General features: G+C 40.2%; 1 protein-coding gene across 2 annotated transcripts in view; it reads right to left on the reverse strand.

Moving 5' to 3' along the window:
• Positions 1-20894, reverse strand: part of Ptpn9 (protein tyrosine phosphatase non-receptor type 9) — a 108103-nt gene that overhangs the window by 36499 nt on the left and 50710 nt on the right. For both annotated transcript variants that reach the window (XM_029569229.1, XM_008844877.3), the window contains exons 6-8: positions 19182-19292; positions 15618-15946; positions 3654-3747 (exon numbers count right to left, since the gene is read on the reverse strand). In XM_029569229.1, the coding sequence (XP_029425089.1) occupies positions 3654-3747; positions 15618-15946; positions 19182-19292 (534 nt within the window). The remainder of the gene's footprint in view (positions 1-3653; positions 3748-15617; positions 15947-19181; positions 19293-20894) is intronic.

Consider the following 20894-nt stretch of genomic DNA (forward strand, 5'->3'; position numbering starts at 1 on the left):
AACTGTGTATTTTAATAATGAAATGGAGATCTTTTTTAAAGGTTAAAACTTCATTCAATTTTATGTCTTATAGGGTTTATACTGATTACAATGTTGTATAACTGTATTAATTCAAAGTGAACCTTAAAATTTTATAGCCAATTTTGAAAGAGATGTATCTTTGCTCCGGAAACTGTAAATGAGTATGTTCAAGCTGTACTGAAATGCTTCTTCTAAAAACAAAAATAAATAAATATTATTTTTTAAACCAAAAAATTCATATTACCATGTGTGGTTTTTAATATGTACAGATATAAAAAAAGTAAATCATCAATATAGCCATCTGGCCATTTCATCTCCATCCCTAGACAATTATGTATACACTAGTCAGCCACGATTTTTTTTATATATGGATGGAAAAAGCAGTCATTTATACTTAAAGTTGCCTTGTTTTGATATGTATTTACTGACTGAGTTGGTTAATATGCCTATGCCTTTATAACTAAGAAGTAAAAAGAGAAGCAATTTAATAGTTATTAGAAACTAATGTTTGAGAAGTTTTCTGAATCTAGATGCATGATTTGTAAGTTCATTACAAAAAAAAGTGATTTTTATTTAAATTATTTTTATTTTTTTTATTTTATTTTATGTGTATGAGTGTACTGCCTGCATGTAAGTGCACCTGTGTCATGCAGTGCCCTTGGACCTCAGGAGAGGGCAGTGGATCTCTTGGAACTAGTGCTATGGACGGCTGTTGGCTGCCATGAGGGTGCTGTGATTTGAACCTGGGTCCTCTGCAAGAGCACCCAAGTGCTCTTTTTTTTTAAAATATTTTATTATTTTTATTTTATATGTATGTGTGTATTGCCAAGTGTAGGTAAGTGCACCTGTGTTGTGCAATACCCATGGAAGACAGAAGAGGCTGTCCTGGAACTGGAGTTAAGCACAGTTGTTAGCTGCCATGTGGGTGCTGGGATTCGAACCTGGGTCTTCTGCAAGAACAACCAGTGTTCTTAACCGCTGAGCCATCTCTCCAGCCCCAAAAGTGCTCTTCACTGCTGAGCCATCTTTTCAGTCCCTAAATTCTTTTTACATTTTTTAAAATTTATTTATTATTATTTTATGTGTATGAGTATTATGCCTGAATGTGTATGCCCCTATGATGCAGTGCCTGTGAAGGACAGAAGAGGGCACTGGAGCCCCTGAGACTAAAGTTATGAATGGTTGTTAGCCACCGTGTGGCTGCTGGGATTTGAACCTGGATCTTCTGCAAGAACAGCCAGGGCTCTTAACCACTGAGCCATCTCTCTAGTCCCTAAATCAATTTTTGTTTTCTTTTTTTGAGACAGGGTCTCCCTGTAGCCCAAGCTGGCCTGGGACTCATAGAGATCCATCTGCTTCTGCCTCCCAAGTGCTAGAATTAAAGGTGTGTACCACCATGCCCAGTCAATAAATTTTTTTTTAATTTATTTACTTTTTTCCTTTTTATAATATTTATTTTTTAGAAGAAGCATTTCATTACAGCTTTAACATAATCAATAACAATTTCTAGAGCAAAGATACAACTTTTTCAAAAGTGGCTATAAAATTTTTAGATTCACAGTTGAATTAATAGTTATACAATATTGAGCTCAGTATAAACCCTGTAAGACATAAAACTGAATGGTTTTTTTTTGGTCTTTTAGAGACAGGGCCTCCCTGTAGCCCCAGCTGGCCTAGAACTCACGAAGTAGACCAGGCTGGCCTTGAACTCACAGAGATCCACCTGCCTCTGCCTCCTGAATGCTGGGATTAAAGGCATGTACCACCACGCCCAGCTCTGAATGAGTTTTTAACCTTTAAAAAAGATCTCCATTTCATTTTAAAATATACTGTTTTTACAGAAATACTTCATTGTTTTTGCTAATAACACTTAGATGTTGGTGCATGTGTCTCTAATCTGTATGTATCTGCTAATTTATTTTTTCTTTTTGAGACAGGGTCTACCTGTAGCCCCAGCTGGCCTGGAACTTGCTATGTAGACCAGGCTGACCTTGAACTCCTGCTTCTGCCTCCCAAGTGCTAGAATTAAAGGCATGCACCACCATGCCTGGCCTATAAACTCTTGTTTTTTTAATATTTTATTTTTATTTTATGTGTATGAGTGTTATGCCTGCATGTAGGTAAGTGCACCCATGTCATTCAATGCCTGCAGAAAACAGAAGAGGCTGTCGGATCCCCTAGAACTGGAGTTACAGACTGTTGTTAGCTGCCATGTGGGTGCTGGAATTCTAACCCGGTTCTTCTGCAAGAACAGTCTGTTCTTAACCGCTGAGTCATCTCTCCAGGCCCCATAAATTCTTTTAAATTTATTTTTATTTATTAATTTTTGTCTTATTGAGGCAGGGTCTCCCCGTAGCCCCAGCTGGCCTCAAACCTTTGCTTCCCAAGTGCTGGGACTAAAGGCATGTTCCACACCTGCCTAATTATTTAAAAGGAAAAAAAAAAAAAAGAATTTATAATCAGTCTGTCAAGATGGTTCAGCAGGTAAAGACACCTGCCACCAAGCCTGATGACCTGAGTTTTACCCAAGACCCACAAGGTGGAAGTAGAGAACTAACTCCTCCAAGTACTCCTCTTGGCAACACACGTGCACTATAGCATAAGTGCTCACATATACACATGTGTATTAAAATATTTTTTAAATGTTTTATTATTTTTATTTTATGTGTATGAGCATATTGCCTGTATGTATGTGAGTGCACCATGTCGTGCAATGCTGAGGATGTCAGAAGAGGGCTTCAGATTCCCCTGGAGGGGAACTGGAGTTAAGGACGGTTTGTAGCCACCATGTGGGTGCTGGGAATTGAACCCAGGTCCTCTGCAAGAGCAGTCAGTGCTCTTAACTGCTGAGCCATCTCTCCAGCCCCAATTTTTAACAAAAAAAATTTTTTTAATTTTACGTGTGTGAGTATATTGCCTGCATGTAGGTAAGTGCACCCATGTTATGCAATGCTCATGGAGGACAGAAGAGGCCATCACATCCCCTGGAACTGGAGTTATGGATGGTTGTTAGCTGCCGTGTATGTGCTGAGATTTGATCCTGGGTCTTCTGTAAGAACAACCAGTGTCCTTAACTGCTAAGCCATCTCTCCAGCCCCAAATAAAGCAATTTTTAAAGAATGAACCCATAATGTAATAGACCTTATGCTGTCAGCTCTCAAGTAAAAAAAAAAAAAAAAATCATTTAGGGCCTGGAGAGATGGCCTAGCACTTAACAGCACTTGCTACTCTTACAGAAGACCTAAGTTCAGTTCTCAGCACCCACATGGCAGTTCACAAGTTCCAGGGGATCTGATATCTTCTTCTGGCCCCCTCAGGTACTGCCATACATATATGGAGGCAAAGCACTCATACAGATAAAATAAAAATAAATAAATCTTAAAAAAAAAAAAAAATGAATTTCATTTACTTCTCACTCAGTGTGGTTACATGGGCATTTACATACCTCTCTACACTCACAGATTACTTTGTAGAAAAATCAGAACTCAACCTTTCCAGTTTCAGAGTTCATTTTCATCCTACTACAATACTAGACTATACAGATTTCTACTGTATTATTCTCCAAGCCTCACTGTGGAAGACATTTAATTTCCCACAAGTAGTGCAAGAAAAGATGGTATTTATCTATCTACCTGAGTGTAGCCACTTCGCTTTGTCAGTTTCACTCTTGTTTGGTCCAGGCAGGGTACATCCCCATAGCGGTTTTTCTCTAGGTTCCCTGGAGACCTAAAAGGATAAAACAGACAAGTTAAAATAAAGAAAAGTGGGAGCTGGGCGTGGTGACAGGCACTTGACTCCTAGCACTTGGAAGGTGGAGGCAGGAAGATCAGAAAGTTAAGGTCATTCTCAGCTGCACAGACAATTTAAGGCTAGCCTGAACCAGACTCTGTTTCTAAAAATAAATAAAACATCTGAGGCTGTAGCTTAGTAGAAGAATAGCTCTTCCTTTGCATGCTTGAGGCCCTAAATTCAATCCCTAGTACTGTTAAAAATTTTTGTGGGGCATGGTGGCACACGTCTTTAATCCCAGCACTTGGGAGGCAGAGGCAGGCAGATCTTTGTGAGCTTGAGGCCAGCCTGGTCTACATAGTGAGTTCCAGGACAGCTGGGGCTACAGGGAGCCCCTGTCTCAAAAAGCCAAAAATAAAAAATTTTTTTTAAGGGCTAGAGAGATGGTTCAGTGAACAAGTGCACTGGCTTCTCTTACAAAAGACCCAGGTTTGATTTCCAGCATCCACATGGTAACTAACAACTGTCCATAACTCCAGTTTCAGGGGATCCAATGCCCTCTCTGACCTCTGTAGGCACTGTACAGAAGAGATGCACCTACCTACATTCAGGTAATACACTCATACACATAAAAAATAATAAATAGAATATATTTTTAAAAGTTTTTAAAAGAAGAGGAGGCATGGTTGTGCACGCCTTTAATCCCAGCACTTGGGAGGCAGAGGCAGGCGGGTCTTTGTGGGGTTAAAGCTGGGCTCGTCTTCATAGTGAGGTTCACGAAAACCGGGGGGACAAAGGGACCCCGTCTCCAAAAAAAAAAAAAAAAAAAAAAAATTTTTTTTTTTAAAGAAAAGCAAGGACAGAGTATTGTATATACAATCTGGCAGTGCAAAACTGGGTGTCAATTACTGTGGGTGCTGGGATTGTAGTTTTTCACTGTCTAGTTTATGCAGTTGCACATCATATAAAGTCTTTGTTTAGATGCTGTGTGTTTAACCCAGGGCTTTACATATGCTAAGCATATGCTCTACTACTGAACTACATTCTGAATCCTAATTCAACACTTTTTATAAGTATATATTATTTATAGAAATAAAGGTGATTTCTGGGACTTGAGAGATGGCTCAGCAGTTAAGGCACTCGCTGCTTTTGCAGAGGACCTGGGTTCAGTTCCCAACACCTAAATGATAGCTAACAACCATCTGAAATTCCAATTCCAGGGGATCTGAGGCCCTCTTCTGGCCTCCACAGGCACTGCAAACACAGGTGCACTTACACACAGGCAAAACATTCATACTCATAAAATAAAAATAAATTACTTAATTAGTTAAAGGTAATTGCCTTCAAAAAAAAGATCAAGACTTGAATGGTCAAAGACCAAAAAAAAAGTGGTTCTTTGAAGTGAGGTGCTTTACCAAATATCTAAAAATATAGAACCAGCTTTGGAACCGAGTAATGAATGGACAGAAGCTAGAAGAACTTGAAGGAATAAGCCAGACAAGCATGAATTAACATGAATAGAGAATTAAGGGTAATTCTACACAGGGTTCAGAAAAAAAGAAAGCTTTAAAAAAAAAAACTGTTGTGATAACATGGCACCGTTTTTTTAATATTTTATTTATTATTTTTATTTTTTATGTGTATGAGTGTATTGCCTGCATGTATGTGAGTGCACCCTTGTTGTGCAATGCTGCAGTGATAAGAAAAGGGCTTCAGATTCCCCTAGAAGTGGAGTTAAGGATGGTTCATAGCTGCCATGTGGGTGCTGGGAATGGAACCCAGGTCCTCTGCAAGAGCTGTCAGTGCCCTTAACCTCTAAGCCATCTCTCCAGCCTGGCACCATTATTTTTATTAGCTTTCAATCATCATCTGGAAAGAAAATGTTCTGAGTAACATCATTACAAACAGCTCTGATAATGCACAATCACTATTGCTCATCATAAAGCAGGTCCAAGATACTTTACATTCAAAGAAGCATGATACAGTACTGTCTTATATCTATAATACTAAAGGAAACAATTTAAAAGGCATTATTTGAGACTTCATTCAACTTTTCCAGCATAGGCCCAAAAGATGGTATGACACAGCACTGTAAAGAAATGCATTCTACAGCCGGGTGTGGCTATGCACACCTGTGGTCCCAGCACTTGGGAGGCAGAGGCAGGCAGATCTCTGTGGGTTCAAGGCCAGCCTGGTCTACATAGTGAGTTCCAGGACAGCTGGGGCTACAGGGAGATCCTGCTTCAAAAAGACCAAAAAAAAAAAAGAAAAGAAAAAGGAATGCATTCTTAGATAGGATTTACGTTCATTAGTGGCACAGTTCTAAGTAGAAGAAAGCTTTTCAGAAAGCTTCTATCATCTTAGAGATTTTTACCAAAAAGATTGTGATGACAATGTTGGTAGAAATATGGATGGAAAAAGTATTCTAATGAGGTCTTAGACAGAAATGTCAATTGTGTAACAAAGGGAGAGGTCAGTTATGGTGCTGCATGCCTGTAATTACAACACTTCAGAGACTGAAGCAGGACAATCACCACAAATTTCAGGTCTCTATACCACCCAGACTTGCAGAGTAAGGTACTGTCTTCAAAAAGAAGAAAAGAAAAAGAGAGGAGGAAGAAGAGGAGGAGGAGCAGGAGGAAGAAAGGGAAGAGGAAGAGGAGGAGGAAGATAAAGAAAAAGGGCTAGGGAGATGGCTTAGCAGGCAAAGTGCTTGCCATACAAACCTGATTATCCTGAGTCTGATCCCTAGAACCCACAAAAAGGTGAAAGAATCAACTACAAAATTGACATTTAACCTTCAAGTGTGCCATGGCGCGCGCGTGCACACACACACACACACACACACACACACACATCCACACAATAATAAATAAAATGATGAGGGACTGGAGAGATGGCTCAGTGGTTAAGAACACTGATTGTTCTTGCAGAAGACCTGGATTCGAATCGCAGCACCCACATGACAGCTAACCACTGTCCGTAACTCCAGTTCCAGGGGATCCAGCAGGTGATGAATTTGTTCTTTTTTTTTTTAAAGCTTGGTGTATTGTTGCAACATCAAGGTACAGGTATCAAGAATGCCAGTATGGAAACAAAGAACCAGATCACAAGAGTCTTACATTAGAGAGTTAAACAGCTCATTTTTAAAAAACATATTTTATTATTTTTATTTTATGCATATGAGTGTATTGCCTGCATTGATGTGAATGCACCCATGTCGTGCAATGCTGCGGAGGTCAGAAGAGGGCTTCGGATTCCCCTGGAACTGGAGTTAAGGATGGTTCGTAGCCACCATGTGGGTGCTGGGAATCGAACCCAGGTTCTCTGCAAGAGCAGTCAGTGATCTTAACCACTAAGCCATCTCTCCAGCCCCAAATAAAAAGTTCAGTTCTCAGCACCTAGGTCAGGCAGATCACCACTGCCTGTAACTCCCGCTCTAGAGACTCTCATACCCTCTTTGGCTTCCATGGAAACCAGTACACACAAGGCATACACACACATACATACATACATATAAATTAAAATCTTTTTAAAAAATAGGTAGGGCTACTGGGCATGCTGGTGCATGCCTTTAATCCCAGGAGGCAAAGGCAGATGCATCTCTTTCAGTTCAAGGCCAGCCTGGTCTACATAGTGAGTTCCAGGCTAGCAGGGCTACAGGGAGCCCCTGTCTCAAAGAAAAAAAAAAAAAAAAAAAAAGAAAGAAAAAGAATAAATAAATAAAATAAAAATAAGAAAATAGGTAGGGAAAGAGGAGAAACAATTAACATTTCTACTACTTACTAATCAAGAGCTATTCAAAATAAATCTAAGATACTAGGTTGGTAATTGACTTTACTACATCTAGCATCCTCACTAAAATGAGATAAACTATTCAGTACAAAGTCTAAATGTTAACAGTACATCAGCAAGGAGATTTCAATCTGTTTTGGTAAAAAGCAGGTGGGAGGATTTGGGTTGACCTGGCCCAATCCAGAAAGCTATGACCCCACAGAGTTACCTACACAGAAGAAAATGACTTACCCTCAAAATTCCCTCACCCTGGGAAGCAAGGTGAGATATAGCCTAAAAACAGGGGAATAAGCTGGGCGTGGTGGCACACACCTTTAATCCCAGCATTTGGGAGACAGAGGCAGGTGGCTCTCTGTGAGTTCGAGGCCAGCCTGGTTTACATAGTGAGTTCCTGGCCAGCTGGGGCTACAGGGAGACCCTGTCTCAAAAAGATAAATTAATTAATTAAATGGAATAAATGAAAATCCCCATGTTACATGATTAGAACCTATGCCACCCTATTCTATGTTCTATACTATCCTACATTTATTTGAAGGTTGCAATACCACCTGGCAAGAAATTGGGGAACTCTTCTCTGGCCAAAATGAATAGCCACTGGTAAAGTAATTCTTTCAAGTTAGACACAGTGACACAACTATAATCCCAGCACTAGTATTCTACCACTGAACTACACATACTCTCAATCTTGGATATTAGTTTTAACTTGTAAGAGCATATCCATTTAATTAATTAAATGTAATTATAGGAAAAAGCCTGGGCTAAGGAAATGACTCAGTGGGCAAAATATTTTCCACATAAGCATGAGAACCTGAGTTCAAATCCTCAGTAGCTGGGTAAAAGTTGGGGCACAGCAGCAAGTGTCTGTAATCCCAGTGTTCCTATGAAGAATCCCAAAAGCTCAAAGACCAGCTAGCTTGGCATACTCCATGAACAACAAAACAGAGAATCTGACCTCAAAGAGGGTGGAAAGCAATGACCAATACCCAAGGTTATTTTCTGATCACACACATTGTATGACAAGTGTGCATCTGCAGTCACACAGGACACACATGCACACACAAACGTGCACACACAAATAAATAAATAAATAAATAAATAAATAATCTGAACACTAAGCTAAATCTTAGAATGTTTGGCTAAGATGCACAAGGTGTGCGCACACGCACGTGTGCACACACACACACACACACACAAAACTAGAATTGAAAACACCTTCAGATTTTAAGAACCTATCAAGCACCCAGAACAACATAAGAGAAAAAAAAAAAATGACCCACACTGAGACCATATCATCGTGAATTTTTAAACATCAAAGGAGAACAACAGCCATGTGTGAGTACATGTGAGTGATCACAGTATGAAAGAAGCTGAGACAGGAGGATCACTCAAAAAATTCAAGGCTACTTTAAGCTACATAACAAGACCCCATATGAGAAAAAATTGTCATAAAAATGTAAAACAATGACTTGATTCAATTAAAAATTGTGAAATGTAGTTGTATTGAAAAAAATCATCAAGTCAGGTGTGGTGTTGCACACCTTTAATCCCAGCACTTGGGAGGCAGAGGCAGGCAAATCTCTGTGAGTTCCAGGCCAGTCTGGTCTACATAGTGAGTTCTAGGCCAGCAGGGGCTACAGGAAGATCCTGTCTCAAAAAGAAAATGGGGGGGCGGGGTCTGGAGAGATGGTTCAGTGGTTAAGAAAACTTACAGCTCTTGCAGAAGACCTGGGTTTGAGTCCCACCACCCACATGGCAGCTAAGAACCGTCCATAGTTCCAGTTCCATGGGATCAGATGCCTTCTTTGATCTCCATAGGCACTGCACAGCATGGGTACACTTACACACATGTAGGCAATACATTCATACACATTTTAAAAAAAAGAAAAAGAAGCCAGAAGTATTGTCCCATGCAAGCAATTCCAGACTAGTCTCAGCTGAGATCCTGTCTCAAATAAACCGAAAAAAAAAAGGGGGAGGTGGAAGGGAAATGAATAATGAATTTGACATAAGAGTTAAAGGCTCAACTATTAAATATAAGCATTTACATTTAAAAATTTTTTAATTTTATTTATTATTTTTATTTTATGTGTAGGTGTGTATTGCCTGCATGTAGGTAAGTGCACCCCTGTCATGCAATGCCCACAGAGGACAGAAGAGGCCACTGGATCCCCTGGGCCTGGAGTTACAGACAATTGTTAGCTGCCATGTGGGTGCTGGGATTCAAACCCAGGTCTTCTTCAAGAACAACCAGTGTTCTTTACTGCTGAGCCATCTCTCCAGCCCCAGCATTTACATTTAGAATCAACAAAGACACCTACCTACATGCACACAATACATTCATATGCATAAAAATAAAATAAAAATAATATTTTTTTAAAAAAATAAAGAAATACCAAAGAAAAGAGCTATAAGAGTTGAAAATGAGGGGGGGGAGTTGAAAATGGGGGCCAGTGAGATACCTCAGCAGGTAGAGGTACTTGTTGCCAAACCTAAGGACCAGAGTTCAAGGCAGGGAGCCTACATGGTAGGAGAACTGACTCCCACAAGTTGTTCTCTGACCATATAAGCATAGTGGCATGTAGGTGGCCACACACATACAGACAAATAAATACGTGTAATAAAATAAAAGCAATAAAAATTTTAGCTGGAGAATGGATTATGATAGGCAATAGAACTGAGGGTAAGGTACAAGGATTGTCTGTTTGTGATGCTGAGGATTAAACATAAGACTTCACACATTCTAGGCAGGCACTCTACCACTAAGCTATATCCCCAACCCTCATTGCTGTTTTTTTTTTCTTTTTCGTTGTATTTGGCTCTGAAAAAAGTATTTACATATGTTATTGACTGAAAACCGAAAACTTTACAAAGACCAGCCACATATAATAGTATCTTGTATTACTGGGGAGCTATGGAAGCAATTTAGTTGGAAGACTGTTGGTCAAGCATGCACAAAGAATTGAGTTTGATCCCAAAGCACTATATAAACTGGGTGTGGTAGCACATGCCAGCATTCAGGTAATAGAGGAAGGAGGATCACAATTTCAATGCCAAACTTACTACCTACAGAGTTTGAGGCCAGCCAGAGCTACACAAGACCCTGTCTCAAAAAAAATAAATTATTGCATATTGTTGAATACAATATAGAGAACTGAGGGGGTAGGGGACTGAAGAGATTGCAGCTTCATAATGATTCTTTCTTATAATAAATGACATGAAACAAATATGATAAAAGAGTAACAACTGTCAATTCTGATGATGGAAAGTTGTGGATTCAAATTTCACACTTTTCTACATTTTTTGTTTTGTTTTTTCTAGACAAAGTCTTCCTATAGCCCCAGATAGTCTGGAACTTGCTATGTAAACCAGGCTGGTCTCAATCTAACAGAGATCCACCTGCCTCTGCCTCCTGAGTGCTGAGATTAAAGGTATTCACCACTATTCCCATCTTGTTTTAATTTTTAAAAATTACATTTATCTATTTGGGGCAGGAGGGCACATATGGAAATCAGAGTAGACAGAACTTGTGGGAGTCAGTTCTGTCCTTCCATCATGTGGGTCCCAGGAATCAAACCCAGGTCATAGGTCTTAGTAGCAGGGGCCTTTACCTGATAAACCATCTGTGGATGGGAGGGGAGAAGCATATGTGCCATGGTTCCTGTGTGGCAGCCACACAGGAGAGTCAGTTGCAAGACTCCGTTCTCTCCAACATGTGTGTCCTGGGGAATCAAACTCAGATCATCAATGTTGGCAGCAAAGATCATCAATGCTGGCAGCAAGCACCTTTACCCACTGAGCCATCTCACTGGCCCTCTTTTTAGTGTTCTATGTTTGTTTTGTATTTCTGAGATAAGGCCTCATACTGTAGCCCAGGCTGGCCTCAAACTCATGGCAATTCTCTTGTCTCAGCCTCCTAAGTACTGAGATTTCAGTTTTGAGTCACTATACTTGGTTCAATATCTTTAAAAAAAAAAAAAAAAAAAAAGGCCCTCTTCCCATACAAATATGCATAACTAATTTTTTACAAAGATACAAAGAAAATTCAGTGTGAAGACTCCCATTTTCAATAGACAGTGCAGTAGTGACTACACACCCTAAATAAAATGAAAAATTATTTATCAAAAATCATTCAAATTGGACCAAAGACTTAAAATTTAAATCATAAAACTTGGGGGGGCGTATAAAAAAACAGAAAAGCATCCTCAGAATATAGAGTAAAATGTTCTTAGTTATGGGGGTTGGCTGATATCTTTGTAAATGATGCACTTGCTTTGAAAGCCTGAGTCTAATACCAGGAACACATGCAAAAGTGGAAGCAGAGAACTGACTCCAATGACATTGTCCTTTGATCTCCATATATGCACCATCCTATGCTCAACCCCCCCACACACGATCCTTTAAAAAGATTTGTACAAGGAGATTGATTTATAAAAATACTTATAAATGGGACTTTATAAATACCGAAACTTTTTTTTTGTTTTGGGGTTTTTTTTTTGTCTTTTTGAGACAGGGTCTCCCTGTAGCCCCAGTTGATCTGGAACTCGCTATGGAGACCAGGCTGGACTCCATCTCACAGATCTGCCTCCTGAATGTTGGAATTAAAGGTATGTGTCCCCACACCCAGCTCCAGATATTTTTTTAAAGGCATAGGAGTGGAGAGAAAAGAGAAACACTCCTGGTTCATAGGAATTTTAGCAATAGTGAACACTCTGATATTAACTTCACAATCACGAACCATGGGAATCATAGTTTGCTCTGTATAGATAGCTCTACTAGAAGCTAGTGGAAGAAGGGGAGGCCAGAAGCTGATGAGGATTATGGGTTCTAGATAATGAAGTAGGGCTCGTCGATGAATAAAGAGGTAAACTATGAAGTCCTCTCCTCTGACTAGTAAGTCTTCTCTGATTATCAAAAGGCAGATGGTCTGAATGGTGTAAAGCAGACAGACAAACCTGCTCATTTAATGCAATTACTGGGGCCATGAGTAACTGCAGAAGTACCTACATCAAGGTCATAAATCCCCAAAAAGTATTCCTCCCTGCTCCGAGTTACTTCCTTCATTCAAGACTACCAGAGAAAACTAGACATGGTGGCACACACCTGTAATTCTAGCACACAGGAGGTAGAAACAGGGATATAAGAAGTCCAAGATTACCGGGCATGATGACACATGCCTTTAATCTCAGCACTCGGGAGGCAGAGGCAGGCAAAACTGGATCTCTGTGAGTTCAAGGCTAGCCTGGTCTACATAGTGAGTTCTAGGAAAGCTGGGGCTACAGGAAGACCCTGTCTCGAAAAGACCAAAAAAGAAAAAAAAGTCCAAAGTCATAAAAAAGGGGTTGGAGAGATGGCTCAGCAGTTAAGAGCACTGGCAGTTCTGTAAGAAGACCTAGGTTCAAATCCCAGTACTCACATGGTGGCTAACAATAGTCTCTAACTCCAGTTCCAGGAGATCCAATGCCCTCTTCTGTCCTCCGTGAGCCCTGCATAACTTGGGTGTACTAACATACATGCAGGCAATACACTCATACACATAAAAATAAAAATAAAAAGAAGTCCAAGGTCATTCTTGGCTACTGTGGTAATAGGCTCACATATGTCTCCTGTAGGTGGTGCTGTTTAGGGAGGTTATGGAACCTTTAGGAGGTAGAGCTTTGGTGAAGGAAGTACATCACTGGGAGTGAGTTTTGAGAGTTTATAGCCTTGCCCCACTTCTAGTTTACTCTCTGCTTCCTGTGTGTGGATGGAGATGTGAGCGCTCAGCTTCCTGCTCTTGCCACCATGCCTGCCACTAGTGGCTAGGCCTTCCTGCCATGATGGACTCTTGTCCCTCTGGAACCCTAAGCCAAAATAAATTATTTCCTCTTTAAGTCATTTTTGTTCATGGAATCTTATCACAGCAACAGAAAAGTAACAAATTCAACTATGTAGCAATTTTAAGAGACAGTCTAGGCTACAAAAAGCTGCCTTAAAAAAGAGGAAAAAGAAAAAACAAGGAGGACAACTAATACTACTCACAAGAGCTACTACCATTACTGGGGAAAAGAGTGGATGGTGGCTCAGCACTTGGGAAACTGAGTCAGGAGGATCACCACTTTAGACTAACCTGAGATACATAGTATGTTCCAAGACAACCTGAGAAAAACTGCTCCTCCACTTGGGAAAGAGAGTTCTCACCAGGCATGGTGGCACATGCCTTTAATCCCAGCACATGGAAGGCAGAGGCAGGTGGATCTCTGTGAGTTCAAGGCCAGCCTGGTCTACACTGTGAGTTCCAGGCCAGCTGGGGCTACAGGGAGACCCTGTCTCAAAAAAGACCCCCCTCCCCCAAAAAAAAGAAAGAAAAAAGAGTTCTCTAGCACATAAGCACATAGGAAGGAAGGAAAATAAGTTATGTGGGAGAAAATAATTCTCCCTCTTAACATATGCTTTCCCTTCCCTTTTTCTCCTCTTATATTTATTACAGTGCTAAGAATCCATCCCAAGACCTCACTACTCCCGACACAGCCAACCATGGAACCACAGGCCCGCTTGCTTTTTTTTTTTTTTAAAAGAGAAAGTCTCACTATGTGGGTAGCCTCAAACTCACAAAGATTCACCTGCTTCTACCTGTAGAGTGCTATAATTAAAGACAGGTAACCCCATAGCTCCTTTGCATTCTTTTACATTAATTTTAATTTATTATTGTTGTATGTTTAATGTGTGTGAGAGAAAAATGTTTTCGGGGAGAGAGGAGAGAGAGAGAAAGAGAGGAGAGAGAGGAGAGAGTGAGGGAGGAAGGGAGAGGGAGGGAGAGAGAGAGAGAGAGAGAGAGAGAGAGAGAGAGAGAGAGAGAGAGAAACTTGATTTCTTTAATCAGCGCAACTGAGGTTCTTTAATCCCAGCACCTGGGAGGCAGGGGCAGGTGGATCTGAGTTCAAAGCCAGCCTGGTCTATGCAGCCAAGTTCCAGGTCAGCTAGGGCTACATAGTAAGACCTTGTCTCAAAAAAAAATAAGTAAAACAAAATAAAACACTGACTCTTTAAAAAAAAAAAAACAGCAATTGAGGAAGACACCCCATTGACCTCTGGCCTCCAGATGTGCACACACAAATGCACACACGCCTCACAAAAAGAAAAGGTAAGAGAAATGACCTATGCTACACTGCCAACAATAGCCATCGAACAGTTATAAACCAGAGTTACAAAATAGTCAGATCATTTATGGTAAGATTTAAGGAGAAGGAAAATCCTAAGAGGTTAAATTCCTAAGGGGCAAACCTCTTCCTGTCTTGAGTTGTTTGTTTATTTGTTTGTTTGCTTTATGTGTGTAGGTGTCTTCCCTGTATTTAAGTGCACCCTTCTGTGCAATGTCTGCAGAGGCCAGAAGAGGGTGTTAGATCCCCTAGAACTGGAGTTTGACTATTGTTAGCAACCATGTGGGTGCTGGCATCTGAATCTAGTTCTTCTGCAAGAGCAACCAGTGCTCTTAACCACTGAGCCATCTCCCCAGTCCTGGGATTCTTTTTAAACACAGTATCCCTCCTCCCAAGATCTAGCATTTTACTACACTTTGAACCTTTTTAAAAAAGCATTTGCATTTTAAGAAAATATCCAAAGATATATTACAAAGTTTTTCTGTTGCTACCAAAGACCATCAAAAATTTCAAAGCAGGAGATAACTCTTTCTAGATGAGAGAAACTTGAGTGACAGTGACACATTCTGTGTTAGTACTGTGCGTGTAAGTGTGCAGATATGCTGAGAGCATGCGTGAAGAGGGCAGAGAAAGATATTGGCTATCTTCATCTATTTCTCTTCACCTTACTTCCTTGGTCAGTGAGCTCTCAGGATCCACCTGACTCTGCACCCCCAGCAATGCTCATCCATTCCCAGCTTTTTATACGGGTGCGGGAGATTTGAACACAGGTCCTCAGGCAAAGCAAGCACTCTCACTGACTTACCCACCTCCCAATCCCATGAAGCTTCTTAACATAAGGAAGAGCCTCTATTAAGGAAGTGAGGTGAAGCAGCTGCAATCATCTCTTGCCAGAAGGACCATAACTGATTTCTAATTCAAACCTTTCCTACTTACATGGAACAGTGGAAAGTGCCAACAGGGTTCTCACGACGAATGTCTTCATACTCCTCATATATCCCCCGCTTTTGCCTGGTGTTGACATAGTCTACCAACTCTTGGATGGTCATAGCATGGGGACCTGGAACATGCACTGAGTCCCAGTCTAAGGCAGGAGGTAAGGAGAACAGGATGATCTCATCAAAGGGATCTGGGTGGCCGTTCACTTGGGGCAGGAACTGGAAATTCCAAGTGGCGAGGTCAATTTTGACGTACCCACCCAAGTTTTCTGGAAGGCACTCCCTAGGCAGGTGTTGGGTAACCTCCGATGTTTTTAATATCTGAATCTGTAAAGACAAAAAGAGCTATTAAGTATGGGGGCTGTGCATCAGGAGGCATACAGACTGTGATGATAAAAAACAAATGTAGTCATAGTTAGGTTTGAGGAATCAGTTAAGATTTGCTTAAAATACTATGTATTTAGGCTGGGCATGGTGGCACACACCTTTAAGCCCAGCACCTAGAAGGCAGAGGCAGGTGGGTCTTTGCTACAGGAAGACCCTGTCTCAAAAAGACAAAAAAAAAAAAAAAAAAAAACCTATGTTTTTGTAAAATAAAAGAACTGTGTTTTATCTGCTTAGGATTAAAATTTTATAAATTTTCTCAGAGAAATTTTGAATTCCCAGAATGTCTATTGCATTCACTCCTGGACTTAGGAGCCACATTATTTAGCTTGTGAAAGAAAGGAAGAGTGAACAAAGGCTTCATACAGTTAATAAGGCTGCTCAGCACCATCTCATGCTAACAGTACTCTTCTTTATGGTCACTAAGAATGCACAGGAAGTCATTATTTTTGTCAATCCCATAACACAACCTATCCTAAATATCCCATTTTATATTTTACTCACAGCTTGGTATGAATATTCTCAAAGATAGATTTCTGTGAAAGCAAGACAAAATCAGTCACCTAGAAATGGTAACCTAGGAAAAAAACACTAGATAAGTAACCCTAATACATAATTCTGCTCTCTGCTTAAATACAGTCATGCTAGACCAGCATCTAGCTGGTTAATTCTTAGAATCTTTTTTTTATATTTTATTTATTATTTTTATTTTATGTATATTCATGGATTGCCTGCATGTAGCTAAGTGCACCCGTGTCGTGCAATGCCTGCAGAGGTCATAAGAGGCTGTCAGATCCCCTGGGACTGGAGCTATGAACAGTTGTTAGCTGCCATGTGGGTGCTGGGATGCGAACCCAGGTCTTCTGCAAGAATAACCAGTGTTCTTAACCACTGAGCCATCTCTCCAGCCCCAATTCTTAGAAACTTTGTAGTATGTGAATGCTATTCTTGTCCTCCTTGCTGGTGCCTCTTTTTTTATTTCTAAGACTTACATTATTTTTATTTGTGTGTGTGTGTATGTGTGTGTGTGTGTGTCTGTGTGTGTCTGTGTGTGTGTGTGTGTGTGCCTATGGAGGCCAGAAGAAGGTGTCAGGTTCCATGGAGATGGAATTACAGGCAGTTGTGAGCTGCTCAATGTAGGTGCTGGACACCTAACTGGGTCCTCTGCAAGAACCACAAGTACTCTTAACCACCAAGCAATCTCTCCAGCCCCAAGCCTCTTCTTAAAATGCTATCATTTCCTCCCCTACCAAGAACCAGCTCAAGCCTAGCCTCGTCAGTGAAGCCCCTTCCTGAATGCCTAAGGCAATATTCTCCCTAATATGTGTACCTCTGTGTTCCCTATCAGGACCATAAACTTCTCAAGAGTAAGAATTGTCTCAGTCAATGTTTATTAATTCCTTGGGCATAGGTCTGAACTGTTGACTTGTTCAACATGTTTTAAGTTTTTATAATTCAAATGCAAGATATGTTTAACGGACACAAAGAAGGGTACAGTGATAAACAGTAGAAATCCCAGCAGAAGCAAGAGGATTGCTGCCATTCTGAGATCACACTGGTCTACATAGTGAATACTAGGCCATCTAGGGCTACATAAGGAAACTCCTGTCTCAAAAACCAATACACCACCAAAGAGTTACCTTAGGAAATAAATGTCCTAATCTTGAGTCATCAGGTTTCTATATAGCTTCCTTAGCATCAAATGTCTTCATTTTCTCCTTTCTGACCCCAGTCACCTCAGTTTCAAAAGTCTACATTATTTTTAATTTATAATTCATTACCATAAAAATCTTGCACTAAATATTTCAAAAACAATCTTTATTATTTTACTTTAGTATGCCAATATTTTATTTGTCTTTTTTTTTTTAACAGACTCTCATGTAGCTCAGACTGGTCTCAAATATACTATGTAACCAAGGATAGACCTTGAACCTCCTGATTCTTCTGCTATCTCCCAAGTACTAAGATTGTAGGATATCACCATCATGCCCAGTTAAACACCAATGTTTCTTATGTCATTTCTTTTAAGGGCTACAATTAGTGATGGAGACCATTTTTAAGACATTAAACACTCAGGAGATGACCAGGCATGGCAGCGCATGCCTTTAATCCCAGTACTAGCGATGCAGGTATAACTCTGTGAGCTTGAGGCCAGCCTGATCTACATAGCAAGTTCCATGCCAGTCAGGTTTTATAGTGAGGCTCTGTCTTTTAAAAAAAAAAATCAAAACATTATAACAGAATTACAGTAATTTTGGACAAGAACCTGTTTTAAGAAAAAAATGCCAGAAGCTGTATATGGTGGCCCATTGCTAAAATCCCAGTAACTAGAAGGTTGAGACAGGAAGACTGTCATGAATGTGATGCCAGCCTGGGCTACAACATAGTAAGTTCCAGGCCAGCCTTAGCTACAGAGTAAAACCCTGTCTCAAAAAGCAAACAAAAAGGAAGAAACAAAATTAGGTAAAGACACAGTGAAGGAGTCTCCCCATTACCCTGATGGTCAAAGGGACTTAATGGTACTTCCAGGCAAACAAACTAGTGTTTGATTTTAATTTTTTCACAATGCTGGAAATGGAACCCAGGGTCTCCTTAATGCCAGGCAAGTTACCACTGTGCTACATCCCCAGCCCCAGGTAAACAAATTTTAATACCAGTTTCAACTAATATATATTAAAGGCTGATTTTTGGTCTTGGTTTTGGTTTGGGGTTCTGGGGAGTGAACCTTGGGCATGCTGAGTATGCACTCTGTCACAGAGTTACACTCCCAGCCTTTAAATACTGTTAAATATTAAAGGCTTGTGCAGTACTAGGTTAAACTTTGGAAACTGTAACAATCCTTAAACTACTTCTGGGACACACTGAGTCAGTACTATCTTAGGCAAGGTGCTGTGGAGGGAAAACCAGATACCTACAAGCTTATGGACAACGAAGGAAGCAGGCAGTCTGTCCAAGCTAATAAATAAATAAAGTAGAGAATGTAACTAAATACATCAGCCAGCTGGGATACAGGGTGACCCTCTCTCAAAAAAAAAAAAAAAAAAAAAAAAAAGTAGAAAGTGTTTTGAGATAAGCCAGGCAGATTTTTTTTCAAAGTAGAAAACTAATTAACAAGATTTCACCAGTAAACTCTAGAATATATTTATCTACCTCCAACAAGAAAGACAGCTTGCCTTACCCTCTCCCGGACTTTGTCCTTCAAGAGCAGGCTGATAATAGAATAGGGCACTCGGAACCATATGGGTGCTCCCACAATCAGCACCTTCTTCAAACGAGCTGGAAATGCTCCCTGTGGAGAAAATAGATGAGGATTTAAAACCTAATGGAACCCATAACTGTTTAAGCCCAAAGTATGGGTTCTTTATACAACTCCTCATTCATAGCCAACAAGGGAACTAAAAAACCTAATTCAGAATACACCTAAACAGCTAGAAGGAAAGTAATTAAAAGAAATAGAAAATAGCTTACTTACCTTTAAAAATACTGTTACGTTCCTGTTAACCATATGCTTTAGGGATCAAAAATTATGTCTTTTAATTATTTGTTTTTATTATTTTGTGTGTGCATGCATCTGTGCATATGTGGGGGTAGGGGTGTTTCTCAGCTTGAACATGGAGGCTGGTTCTCTACTTCCACCTTTATGTAAGTTTCAGGCAAAGAACTCACGTCATCAGGTAAAAAAAGCCTTTACCTGTCAAGCCATCTCTCAGCCCTGCCTTTTCTTGTTTATCCTATACACATCACACACCAGCAGACATAAGAATCCTACAAAAATACTACTTATTAAAATTTAGATTTGGAATAAATTTAGGATTAAATAAACATTTTTCTTACATAATCTTTAATCTGGTATCTGCATGTATAATTGTCTATATTTCTCAATCATTTCTTCATCTGTTTATTTATTTATTGTCTTTTTGAGACAGAGTCTCCCTGTAGCTCCAGCTATCCTAGAACTCGCTATATAGACCAGGCTGGCCTCGATCTCACAGAGATCCACCTGCCTCTGTCTCCCAAGTCCTGGTATTAAAGGCGTGTTCCGCCATGCCAAGTTCCTCTGTTTATTTACTCAACCAATATATACAATCTAGGTTTGGGGTATAGCTCAGTGATAGCGTATGTTTAGCATGCACAAAACCTTGGGTTTGATTCCCAACAAAATAAATATGTAAATAAATAAACATGGTTTACTTTGTGCACAAGTATAAATGAGGTCTTAAAAAGAAGATACTCCAAACTATTTTTGAAGGGAAGAAAAAAAGACAACCCTGATTTGTACCAGACATAAAGATGATAAATCATTCACTGTTAACCCACAGTGCTTATCTTCATTCAGTTTTGTTTGTTTGTTTGTTTTTTAATATTCCAGCCTTTCCCTAGGGAAGGTTACCATGTAATAAGAAATCAAGGGGTGCCAGGATGGTACCTTTACTCCCAAAACTTGGGAAGCAGAGGTAGATGGATCTCTGAGTTTGAGGCCACCCTGGTCTAAATACCAAGTTCTAGGCCAGTCAAAGCTACATAGTAAGATCTGTTTCAAAAAGGGAGACAAATAAATAAATAAGGGGGTTAGAGGGTTGGCTCAATCAGTAAAGTGCTTGCCACCCAAGCATGAAAGACCTGAATTTGAACACCCATATAAAAACCCCAGATGCATACTATCAGCACAGGGGAAGCAGAGAGACCCCTAGGCTCACTGCCTAGCAGCCCAGCCTAATCAGTGAGCACCAGGTCCCAATTTAAAAAAATAAGGTATAGGCCAGTCATTAATCCCAGCACTTGCGAGACAGAGGCAGGTGGATCTTTGTGAGTCTGAGGCTAGCCTGGTCTACATAGTGAGTTCCAGGACAGCTGGGGCTACAGGGAGACCCTGTCTCAAAAAGACCAAAAA

Source organism: Nannospalax galili, unplaced genomic scaffold, assembly GCF_000622305.1.
Source record: "Nannospalax galili isolate Female #2095 unplaced genomic scaffold, S.galili_v1.0 scaffold1622, whole genome shotgun sequence".
In the NCBI taxonomy this organism is placed as follows: domain Eukaryota; kingdom Metazoa; phylum Chordata; class Mammalia; order Rodentia; family Spalacidae; genus Nannospalax; species Nannospalax galili.